The 12,796-nt window shown below is 44.4% G+C and overlaps 1 protein-coding gene across 3 annotated transcripts in view; it reads left to right on the top strand.

The window, feature by feature from the left end:
• LOC122557990 (SITS-binding protein) overlaps positions 1 to 12,796 on the top strand; it is an 89,469-nt gene that overhangs the window by 20,499 nt on the left and 56,174 nt on the right. For all 3 annotated transcript variants that reach the window (XM_087996818.1, XM_043706293.2, XM_043706292.2), the window contains exon 3: positions 12,500 to 12,698. In XM_087996818.1, coding sequence (XP_087852944.1) covers positions 12,500 to 12,698 — 199 coding nt within the window. The remainder of the gene's footprint in view (positions 1 to 12,499; positions 12,699 to 12,796) is intronic.

Here is a 12,796-nt window from a genome sequence, read left to right as displayed (position 1 = left end):
GAATCATTGTTGTCCAACCATCGTTTTTATGACATGTATATGTCAAGTGTTGCATATTGACTGAGTTCCATGCAGCTACTGAGACTGGGTTGATTCGCATCCAGAACATCTGCCCAATTCCTCTGATTTACAAATTCCTCTGATACAGAAACCTTGTTCAGAGACTAACTGTCTTCACCTCCTGAAGTGACTATCATAAGTTGAGTTAGGATTTCAATCAGTAATTAGTGTAGTATTCAAGTGATTCAAAGACGGAGGATGAAGTTTCATGAGAACCTCAACATTAATGTAATCCCAGTTGTTTGTTGTTATTACACTAACAATTTTCCAAGCAGTCCTACTCCAAAGTCTACATATGGGCTGTGGAAGGTGATTAAACAATTGGAGAAAATGAGAGCTCTCTATAATTCCTATGTAAGAACATTTTGAACAAAGCGTGTTGTGGCATGAAATTAATTGAAATTCTTTTGTCCTGGTTCCTTTTGACAGTGGCTATAAGGCAGCACTAAGAGTGAGAGTGATATTTGTATTTCTTTATCTGTAGTGCATGTCCTCAAACTGTGACCTTCACAGCACACTAGTACATCAGGCCATCCAGGAACCACAAACCACCCATACCATTGCTCACTGGAGCTGACCTGTTTAACCTCCTTCCATAGAAATGCAGTTGAATTTATTTCTAAAGTGGTTCAAGTGAACAGATGTTGTACATTTCGCTGGATCACCTTTGGAGATGAAGGAGATCGCTTACAGGATTTCTCCTCAAATTAAAAATGTGATATGGAGAAAAACAAAAAATCTGTTTACCAGATTTATAAAGCTCAATTGACCTGTCATTTATTGAGAGATTTCCGCATTTCCATTGTCCTTAACATGAAAAATGTTCTATAATCTTTCTTCTGAGTGGCCTAGCTCTGATTTCAAGTGGCCTAACCTTGGGTAAGATTTTACCTTACCAGAGGTGGGGAGAATAATGATGAATGTAATGGCTCCAATGAGTGAGAGTCTGTGTCGAGAAAAACTCTTGCAATTCACTTCTACCTAGATAGCAAGATCCAATTCTTACCATCTGATGACAATAAAATTTAGTTGCATGAGTTTGTACCTCATTAATTATGCTTACTCTGCAAACCTCCCCTTCCCAAGTAATGTTTTCCTTGGTCATAATTCTCAATGTCTCAAAACAGAGTGGATACCTGTTAAGAGTTTAGATCAGAGTGGTGCTGGAAAAGCACAGCAGGTCAGGCAGCATCTGAGGAGCAGGAAAATCGATGTTTCGGGCAAAAGCCCTTCATCAGACAGCATCTGCAGTCCTCACTTTCGCCCTGGATACCTGTTAAGTTCGTACCTCAGCATCGAGTCATGGCTGTGCCAACCATTTTCCTTTTCTTTACTGGCAATCATGTCAACTGCAGCAAGTGCCTTCATGGAAGTTGAATCCCTTCATCAACGTAACAGGGCATTGTCAATGTATCCACCTCAGAACATCAGACTACTTGAGATTGGGCACACTTGGACACTATTGATGCTTAGAGATAGTACTGACAGATTTGGACTGCCTGGCACCTTTTTCCTTTGTAATATTATTTTCACACAGATGGACAGATAGTCAGCTTCTGGCTTACTGGTTTCACACATTCCTGATGAAGGACTTATGCCCAAAACGTCGACTCTCCTGCCTGACTTGCCTGTGCTTTTCCAGCGCCACACTTTTTGACTCTGATCTCCAGCATCTGCAGTCCTCGCTTTCTCCCGGTTTCTCACACAAACAGGTTCAGAAACCTTCTGGCTTGAGGAAACATTGAAAAATACCAGTTCTCAAGGGTGGAGGAATTATGGGTCATTTTGCCGTGCAGCGTCAAGGCCAGAGGGGCAGGATATGTCAACAACTTACATTATGAGGCAATGTGAATGTTTGAAGTGATGTGTGAAAGTCAAAGCAGAGGGGCTGGACTCCAGCCACTCTATTCAGGAGCTGGGCCTTTTAGAGTCTAGGGGCTGGGCCGCTGTCAGTCACGTGGTCGGTGCAACATGAGTTATGGATTTCATACAGTTACGGTCTGCATCATTGTCCATCCTGATGGTCAAATAAAGCAGTTTCGGTCAGTCAGAATGATATTATGGTGTCAGTCCAGGCTGCAGTCAGTTGAGCTGCCCTGTACATGGGCATGGGCCCATGTTTGGTCAGGGGCTGGGAATTGTGTAGAATCTGGGAATATAGTTCATGGCATTCTTCAAGGCTGTGGTCAATTTAACTCTAGGATTGGCCTCATTCTATGTAGTCACTGAGGAAATGGTCATGGTGTTATGGACTAAGCCAGACCAATCAAAATATTCTTAAGCAGGCAGCTCAGACCATCACTTTGCAATTTGTTTCGGTAAGTATACAATGAAAATTACCTGGATTAAGTTAGCTAGGTTGACTACTAGATTTTAAAACAGACAAAAATTTATTCACTGAATTACACAATGAAACACAAAGAACAGAATAAAGAACCCCCACAGACCTGAAACTATCCTACTAGACTTAATTATGCTGATCCGAATACACACAACAGTCCCAATAAGCAAATTCCCTTTAAAAACCAGTATAAATGGAGTACATGTTTACAGGTTGAAGTTCAAGGGCAGAAAGAGAGAGAGAGAGAGAGATTCAATATAGCTCTCTGTTGAACTTGTCACCAGATCAGACTAAACTAAAAAATGAGAGAAAGTGAGGACTGCAGATGCTGGAGCTCAGAGTCGAGGGTATATTGCTGAAAAAGCACAGCAGGTCAGGCAGCATCTGAGGAGCAAGAGAATCGATGTTTCAGGCACAAGCCGTTCATCAGGAAACTGTTCCGCTCAGCTCGAGAGCTGACCACTCCCCATTCTTATACAGGTCACTTTTAAAACATGGCGAAAGTGAGGACTGCAGATGCTGGAGATCAGAGTCTAGATTAGAGTGATGCTGGAAAAGCACAGCAGGTCAGGCAGCACCTGAGGAGCAGGAAAATCGATGTTTCAGGCAAAAGCCCTTCATCAGGAATGAGGCAGGAGCCTTCAGGATGGAGAGATAAATTTATGGTGTTATGGACTAAGCCAGACCACTCAAAGCTTTATTAAGCAGGCACCTCAGACCATAACTTTGCAATTTGTTTCGGTTAGTGTACAATGAAAAGTACCTGGATTAAGTTATCTCTCCACCCCGGAGGCTCCTGCCTCATTCCTGATGAAGGGCTTTTGCCCAAAATGTCGATTTTCCTGCTTCTCGGAAGCTGCCTGACCTGCTGTGCTTTTCCAGCACCACTCTAATCTAGACTTTTAAAACATGACCACTTTGGCCTGAAGTCTCATCTGTTTACATATAAACAAAAGGCCTCTCAAAATCCTTTTCATCTCTGTACCAAACCAGACTGATTGGAGCCCAACCTGGTTTATTACCCCTCTGAAAAAAATCAAGGACAGAATCTCCTTGAGTCAAGGAACAGCTTTTGGCAAAAAAAGGAATGGGCTTTATTCTCAATGGGGTTAGTGTAGACAATACAATAGAAGTGATATCACAGGGGACTGGTGGTCTCAGTTGTGCAGTAAAATCTGAAAATGTAATGAACCACTTGCAAAGTTGGAGGAGTCAATTGCTCTTCTTTTCCTAAAGTGCAGGACTGGAATGTGAGCCCTTCGAAGGGTTTTTGCATTTATCATTATTCAAGTGGTTAAACAATGCTCACCATTTGTTTTCAATTCACCATTAATCTGGAAGTTAACATTCTTTTTCATTCTTCAGCCTCACTGAGTGTGTTATGACATGGCGGGGAGGATTTCAACCCAGATCTTCAACCCAGAGATTGAAGTATAATCCAGTTAATCCCGCATAAATATCCCACATAATCCAGTTTGGACATGCAATCATGAAGGACCCATGAAGAGGGCTTTGTGTCCACTGATTGCCATCTTATGATCAACGATACTCAATGTAATGACAGTGCCTTGTCACAGCCTCATCTTCTCAAATGACCGATATACACAGTCTGGAGGATTTGAAGCCTCCATTTTCCAACTGCTATATCTTGTGATACCATTAACAAAGACAGAGAGGAGGTTCTGCAGATCTGACAGGCTTAAAAACCATAAGACATAGGAGCAGAAATCAGGCCATTTGGCCCATCAAGTCTGCTCTGCCATTCAGTCATGGCTGATACATTTCTCAACCCCATTTTCCCTGTAATCTTTGATCCCCTTGACAATCAAAAACCTTTCCATCTCTGTCTTAAATATACTCAATGACGTGGCCTCCATTGCATTCTGTGGCAATGATTTCCATAGATTCACCACTCTCTGGCAAAAGAAGTTTCTCCTCATCATTATTGTAAAAGGTCTTCCTTTTACTCTAAAGCTGTGCCCATGGGTCCTCGTTTCTCCTTCTCAACATCCACTCTGTCCAGGCCATTCAGTATTCTGTAAGTTTCAATTAGATTGCCCCTCATCCTTCTAAACTCCATTGAGTATAGACCCAGAGTCCTCAAACGTTCCTCGTATGTTAAGCCTTTCATTCCTGGGTTCATTCTCGTGAACCTCCTCTGGACCCTCTCCAGGACCACTACATCCTTTCTGAGGTATGGGACCTAAAAGTAGATAAGTATTCCAGGTCGTTAAGTGAGGCAAGGGAGAAAAAACCGGGCCACTTACAAAAGTTCTCAATTCCTCTCTGGCCACAGGAAAGGTGTGGAGGACAGCCAATATGGTACCGTTATTCAAGAAGGGAGCAAGGTATAAACCTGGAAACTACAGGCCAGTCAGTCTAACTGTAGTGATGGTGATACTATTGGAAACAATTCTGAGGGACAGAATGCATCTGCATTTGGAGAGACCGGGATTAATCAAGAACAGTCAGCATGGTTTTTGTAAGGGGAGGCGATGTCTGACCAACTTGATTGATTTTTTCAAAGAGCTGACCAGATGAGGACAATGCTTTTGATGTTGTCTGCTTGGACTTTTGATAAGATCCCACATGGGAGACTGACAGAGACCCCCTGGGAATCAAGGAAATTTGGCAAATTGGGTCCACAATTGGCTAAGTTGCAGGAAGCAGAGGATGATGGTTGAGGGTATTTTTCATCAGGAAGTCTGTTTCCAGTGAAGTTCCATGGTGATCAGTATTGGGGCCCATGCAGTTTGTGGTTTTTATAAATGATTTAGATTTGAACACAGCGTGGGTTTGATCAATTTGCAGATGATTCAAAAACTAGTGGGGTGGTAAATAGCGAGGAGAATAGCCTTAGATTACAGGAAGATATGGTCAGATGGCTGATCAGTGGCAAATACAATTCAATCCGAATAAAGATGTCGTGGTGCGGTTGGGCAAAACAAATAAGGCAAGATGAATGATGACATGATAATCGGTAGGATCCCAGAAAGAATTCTGGATCAGAGGGACTTTGGTGTATATGTATGCCGGTCCCTTAAGTTATCCGTGCTGGTGGATAAAGTGGTTAAGAAGACATATGATCTACTTTTATTAGACAAAGCTTTAAAAGTTTAAGAGCAGGGATGTTGTGCTGGAACTGTACAAAATGTTAGGCCACGGAGAGATTGGACAGACTTGGGCTGTTTTTCTGAGAGGAGAGGAGACTGAGAGGGGACATGTTTGAGACTGATGAAATTATGAGGGGCATAGATATTGCTGACAGAATGTAACTTTTCCCTTTGGAGAAGGGATCAACGACTGGGGACATAGATTTAAGGTAAGGGATAGAAGATTTAGAGGAGATGTGAGAAAATACCTTTTCACCCAGAGGATAGTGGGAATCTGGAGCTCACTGCCTGTAGGGTAGTAGAGACAGAAACGTTCGAAACAATAAGGAAATATTTTTGATATGCATTTGTGCTGCCAAGGCATGCAACCTATAGGCCAAGTGCTGGAAAAGGGGATTGGAATAGGTAAGATTGTTTTTTGACCAGTGCAGACATGATAGGTGGGAGGGCTTTTCTCTACACTGTGGATCTCAATGACTCCTGATGAGCGACAATCAGCTGCACTGACTTTACTCCTGAGCGGCACTGGTGCAGAGTGTGGTATATTTACAAGGAGCAGCAGCCTCATATCAAGCACAAAGGCAAAAGTTGTTGGGTCACTATCCCTGAGTAAAGGATGCTGAACTCTGTATTCTTCATCAACTCAGGATCAGAGTTCTGTTGTATTGTTTTAAGAGCACACTCTGTGAGGTCATGTCTTTGACAATGAATTTGAATATTGTCCCCGATTTGCATTTACTGAGCACATACTGCTGTGGCTAATCCAAACAGACTGTCTTCTTGAGAGTCTGTTTCACCGATGGGACAGGCACAGAAGGCAACAGGGAGCAGAGTTGCTGCCAGCTTAGAAGGAGATTGAGCAAGATATTATTCAGCAATGAATTCTGGCAGGGAACTATATCTCCAGACTTTGTTGGAGTTAATTACTAATAATGTAGATTCAATATGTCATGTTAAGGAAGTCCTGGGCCAACGTGTCACACCTATTCCAGCTGCTGGATGCAGACACGTGTACCACAAGGTCTGCATGCCAATCCCTCTCCATAGCCCTCAAGGTTACAGCTGCCCTTAGTTTATTTGTCAGTGGTTTGTTTGATGGGGACCTCTCAATCTGGAGCTGGGGACCTCTCTGGTATCTCTCAATCGCCTGATTAAAAATGCCTTTGGGATGTAACTAATGTTGTGTTTTCCAGACCCACTCCCTTCGTTTTGTAACTCACCTTGTCAGTGCCAGTCAGAGACCAAGATTGCCTTCTCAAAGGGGCAGGGTGTTATTGATTATAACCATGTAGTTATGCAAGCTCCCTATCATCAACCGAGTTCATGAACAGAAAGTATTTCTACTCTCTCAATCATAAAGTATTTCTGACATATCAGCCAGATTTCTCAGTCAGAGTTAGATATCAAGGCAGCAGTCAGTGATCATGCTTGCTGGACAATTCACAGGTACCTACCTCTTGTAAACACCCGTAGCTTGTAGAAATGAAGCTGCTGGTAGACAATGGCTGGTACAAAACATGGTCCCCTGTAAGAAAATCTCAGACCGACCCAACCATAGATATAGCACTGTACAGGTTTGAACAAGGCCCACTGTGTACCAGACCAGACCAGGGAGCATCTACAATCAGGTTCCAGTGCCAGGCCCAGTCAGGCACAGCCAAGCAATATAGGCTTGGTGCTGTGCCCTCTGTAATGTCTATTGCTAAAGGGGTATGTGTTGCACTATCCTATTACTATACTTCCTGTTTTCCCAGTGTCGATAATAATCCCACTATTACATGACACCATTACCCTGGTGTGGCTAATGATCCCGTTAACATACTCTCCCTTAACCCAATGTGGATAATGATCCCAATGTAACATATTCCCCACTACCCCAGTATGGATGAAGATTCATTATTATACTCTGTGTTATTCCAGTGTGGACAATGATCCCATTATTATGTTCCCCATTACTTCCTGTGTGATAATGGACCCATATACTATGATACTCTCTATTACCCCAGTTTAGTTAGGTTGTAGATCAGCTCTGATCTCGTTGAAAGGTGGAAGAGGCTTTTAAATGGTTTTATCATAGAAGTGATCATAGAATCCGTACAGTGTGGAAACAGACCCTTCAGCCCAAAACGTCCACACCGACCCTCCAAAGAGAAACCCAACCAGACCTATTCCCCTATATTTACCCTTAACTAACACATCCCTGAACACTATGGGCAATTTAGCATGGCAATTCACCCTAACCTGCACATCTCTGGACTGTGAGAGGAAACCGGAACACCCAGAGGAAATCCAAGCAGATGCAGAGAGAATGTTCAAACTCCACGCTGACAGTCATCCAAGGCTGGAATCAAATCTGGGTCCGTGGTTCTGTGAGGCAGCAGTACTAACAACTGAGCCACCATGCTGCCGTGTGAGCAGTTGTGGCTGCAATATCTTGGGTAAGATCAGAAGATATAGGAGCAGATTTTGGCCATTCGGTCCATTGGGTCTGCTCTGCCATTTGCTGTTGGCTGTCAACCATATATTCTCCTGCCTTCTCCCCATAACCTTTGATCCCCTTACTAAGCAAGAACCCATCTCTCTCTGTCTTAAATACACTGATTCATTTCTATAGTCACCACCCTCTGTGAGAAAATTTCCTCACCTCTGTTTTAAATGGACGACCCTTGTTTTGAAACAGTGACCTGTTGTTTTATATTGTCCCCACAAGAGGAAACATCCTTTTTCCATCCTGCCTGATTCCCTCAGGATCTGATCGGTTTCAATCTGCCTCTTACTCTCCTAAACTCTAGCCGTTAAAAGCTGAGCCTGACCAATCTTCCTTCATAAGCCAATTCAAAGAGGCAACTCCCTGCAGGGTATTGTGCCCTTCAGCATAGACTGGTGAGCACTATTTCAGAAGGATGCCAAAGCTTTGGAAAGGGTCCAGTGTTGGTTCATTAGAATGGTGCCAGGGTGAGGGATGTGAAATAATCACAGAAACTGCAATTTGGCTGCTTAGAGGGGTGGATTGAGGAAGTCAGGAGAAACAATTTCAATGCTAATTAGATTATGACCCAAAAGTCAGAAATTTTAAAGTAATTTGTCAATGATTTATATTTCCGAAGGAAACTGGATGTGTGTGGGAAGAGGGAAGAGGACTCATTTGTAGGTTTCATGGGGAGATACTGGGGTGTGAGTTATGCAATTGGACAGTATTTTCAAAGAGCTGGCACATGCTCGATGGATCAAATAGATTCTGGAAGATTGTATGATTCTGTGATTTGCTTCATCCTGTGCCACATTCTCACTATTCACTGGAGAAAGGGTACGCCTTCAAGGTCCCTGTTTGACCTGTCAATTTTCCCACAAGTTTAGATTGTTAGACAATCCCCTGGTTGTGCTTCTCACTTTGAATCTCTTGGCCTGTGGGCTGAGTTTCCCATTCACCTGAGATGAAATGCGGCCTTTGATTTGGGTGGCTCAGTGGTTAGCACTGCTGCCTCACAGCGCTAGGGACCTAGGTTCAATTCCTGCTTTGGGCAACTGTCTGTGTGGAGTTTGCACATTCTTCCCGTGTCTGTGTGGGTGTCCTGCGGTTGCTCTGGTTTCCTCCCACAGTCCAAACATCTGCAGGTTAGGCGAATTGGCCAAGCTAAATTGCCTGTAGTGTTAGGTGCATTAGTCAGGGGTAAATGTAGGGGGGTGGGTTGCTCTTTGGAGGGTCAGTGTGGACTTGCTGGGCTGAAGGGCCTGATTCCACACTGTTGGAAATCTAATCAAAAAAAACTTCAGGCGGCACGATGGCACAGTGGTTAGCACTGATGTCTCACAGCGCCAGAGACCCGGGTTCAATTCCCGCCTCAGGCAACTGTCTGCGTGGGTTTCCTCTGGGTGCTCCGGTTTCCTCCCACTGTCCAAAAATGTGCAGGTTAGGTGAATTGGCCATGCTAAATTGCACGTTGTGTTAGGTGAAGGGATAAATGTAGGGGAATGGCTCTGGGCGGGTTGCTCTTTGGAGGGTCGGTGTGGACTTGTTGGTAATTTAATCTAATCTAATCATTTCATGGCCCCACAATCTTGGGCCAAACTCTGAGCCCCATTCGAGGAGAAAGTGAGGACTGCGGATGCTGGAGATCAGAGCTGAAAATGTGTTGCTGAAAAAGCACAGCAGGTCAGGCAGCAGCCAAGGAACAGGAGAATCGACATTTCCTGAAGAAGGGCTCATGCCCGAAACGTCGATTCTCCTGTTCCTTGGATGCTGCCTGACCTGTGCTTTTCCAGCAACACATTTTCAGATCTGAGCCCCATTCCCAATGCATGCAGCTCCTCACACTAGCCTGAGGCTTCCCCCACACACAGCACTCTGTGCTAAGACCCAACACAGTAGTTCCAGCTGCAGCTTGCTAACTTCCTGCTAATTTGGGACACTCGTTATTGAGTAGGAGTCAGTGAGGATGCAAGGGGCGTACTGAGCTTTTCATGACAAGGCAAGCCTCACAGGGGTAATATCATATTTCTCTGAAACCATGACAGCCGCCCAGGCTGATCAGCTCTTATTGATAGACGGCAGGTCTCCTTGACGACGTTCCCTTGACACTGTAGAGTGTGTGTTATTTTAGGAAGTGCTCAGCTTGGACTGTTAAGGCTGGGAGCTCCCTGTGGAGCCTCAGTTTGGGAATGCTGTGTCCAGTACATAACCGAATCCCTCAGTCAAGAAACATTCCTGATCTATGCCAGGCAGGGCTAACTGGGCAGTGAGTGGTGTCAGATCAGACTGTAGTGGTCCCTTCTCTCAGCCTAACATAACCCAGTCTGCCTAATGCAAGAACAACTGCTTGGCTGAATCAAGAGGAATGTGAGGGACAGCAGCTGGAGAAGGAGAAAAGCCTGAGCCAGGCAATAACAACTTGCATTTACATATCCTTTACCACAATAAAAATGTCCTGAACAACATTATAAAGCAAAATCTCTCACTACAATGTATCGAGAGATATTACAACAAAGAGGAGAAAGTGAGGTCTGCAGATGCTGGAGATCAGAGCTGAAAATGTGTTGCTGGAAAAGCGCAGCAGGTCAGGCAGCATCCAGGGAACAGGAGAATCGACGTTTCGGGCATAAGCCCTTCTTCAGGAATGAGGAAAGTTTGTCCAGCAGGCTAAGATAAAAGGTAGGGAGGAGGGACTTGGGGGAGGGGCGTCGGAAATGTGATAGGTGGAAAGAGGTCAAGGTGAGGGTGATAGGTCAGACTGGGGTGGGAGCGGAGAGGTCAGGCAGCATCCTGTTCCCTGGATGCTGCCTGACCATTACAACAAAGAGGCAGGTTTGAAAGGAATAAAGAGAGAAAATGTAAGATTTAATGTGCGAGTTACCCGAGTTCAGTGTCTTGGCTGCTAAAGGTACTGCTGCCAATTTTGGAGCCACTATAATCAGGGATGGAAGAGGATATTCGAGGGTGGTGGGGCTGGAGATTACAGCATAGGGGAGGGAGTTTGGCCATGGAGAAATTTGAAAACCACGATGGGTATTTTTAAATAGAGGTATTGCTTGAAGGGAGTCATTGCCGGTTAGTGACTGGTCTGGGAGTTGGGATTTGAGGAGTTTCTGATGACACAGGGAGACCGAGCCCTTGTCAGTTATGTAACTGGTTCGGGCGTGCCATCACGGTTCCTTGTGTTTGCTTTCTGTCCGAATGAGCTTTCAGACTGCATCTGTCATCTTGCAATTCCCAGCACGACAAGCTCTTGCCAACAAGGTTTTTACGGCATTAGGCTGCAATCAGGTGACAGCACACTGTGAAATGGGAGAGCTAGGAGGGGGTGGGGAGGAAGATATAGACTTGATATGACCTCCTTCAGGCACATGCCGCAATCTGTAAATCAAGAGTGCGTGCAGATGGACTGACGTGATGTTTGTAGCTCATGTGGCTTTCCCTGCACTACAAACATGGATTACTGGGCCCAACCCATTCAGCTGGCAGGGGGGCAGAGAGAAGACAGAGATTCCACTCTGGTCAAGACAGTAAATACCCAAGATGTGTGGGCTAGCTGAGTCCACAGTTTTAAGTCTAAATCCTATGCCTGTATACTGTATTAAGTGACCCGAGGCTAACAAGGTCAACAGGAATCTTTCCGCTAGGCTGTCACTGCTGTTGGAAGGCTTTTTGGGGACAGGTACTTTGATGTGCTTTGTAGTTTTCTGTATGTTAATCCACATAACATTAACCAGAGAGCTGTGTTCTTGTGGAGTCAGATACCTTGACATTTGTGAGTAATATTTACTATTTGAGGAGCCGGTGCTCCAGTGGTATTATCTTGAGTCTATTAATCCAGGTGCCCAAGTAATGTTCTAGAGACCAGGATTCGAATTCTGCTTCAACAGGTGATGGAATTTGAATTCAATAAAATATCTGGAATTAAGACCATGTAACCATTGTCAATTGTCAAAATAAAAACAGTCTGGTTCACTTATGTCCTTGAGTGAAGGAAAACTGCTGTCTTTAACTAGTCATGTCTCCAGGTGACACCTCCCCCTCAGCAATGTGATTGACTTTCAACTGTCCTAGTTAGTGACACCCACATCCCATGAGTGGATAAAAAAATCATGGTTACAATGTCCAAGGCTTACATACACATTCTGGGTTCTGTGCCTATTGATGTTACAATGCATTACAAACACTATACTGAACCCCCAAAACGGACTCCACTAAGAACAGACTGGAGCCAGTGCAGGTACCTTTATACAGGAACCTCAAATGTTGAGATGTCAACTCGCTGTCTTAAAGATACAGGCCTATCTGATCTGGATTCTGCACTTTAGCGTACACTGTGCAGATAAAGGTGTGGCCAAGGTATGAGGTTGGCTGTAGTGGGATTATACGTCAGCAGAGATAGTGGTATAGAGAAGATCCCAGAATCTCAGAGTTATTAGAAGAAGGCTATTTATCTCGTGGTAACTGCACTGGATGTGTTTCTACCCATCTTATATTGTGTTTCTCTGCTGTTAGGTGTGGCAGTTCAAATTCACCCAGAAGTCCCACTACACATTGGGATTGAGAGCAAGAAGTGGCTATGCCTGGGGGTTCCGCCAAATGCTGAGATGGTACCTCTGAGGTACACCATGTGTGTCAGTGACAACCTCACAGCAGTCCACCAGCAAGTTGGAAGAATGATCCCTGCGGCTCTCCCAGATACTGACATCCTACAGTAAGAGGCAACAGTTTGAAACTTCTTGTCACCAGGATTAGACCTCCTGTGGTAGTGCTGACATGAATGTTCACAGTTTTATTTAGTCGCAACTGCTT

This window comes from Chiloscyllium plagiosum, unplaced genomic scaffold, assembly GCF_037043375.1.
Source record: "Chiloscyllium plagiosum isolate Xiang-an unplaced genomic scaffold, Cpla_swu_hap1 HiC_scaffold_18, whole genome shotgun sequence".
Lineage (NCBI taxonomy): Eukaryota > Metazoa > Chordata > Chondrichthyes > Orectolobiformes > Hemiscylliidae > Chiloscyllium > Chiloscyllium plagiosum.
Note: the sequence above shows the minus strand (reverse complement) of the source record. Positions and strands in the feature narration are given on the sequence as shown.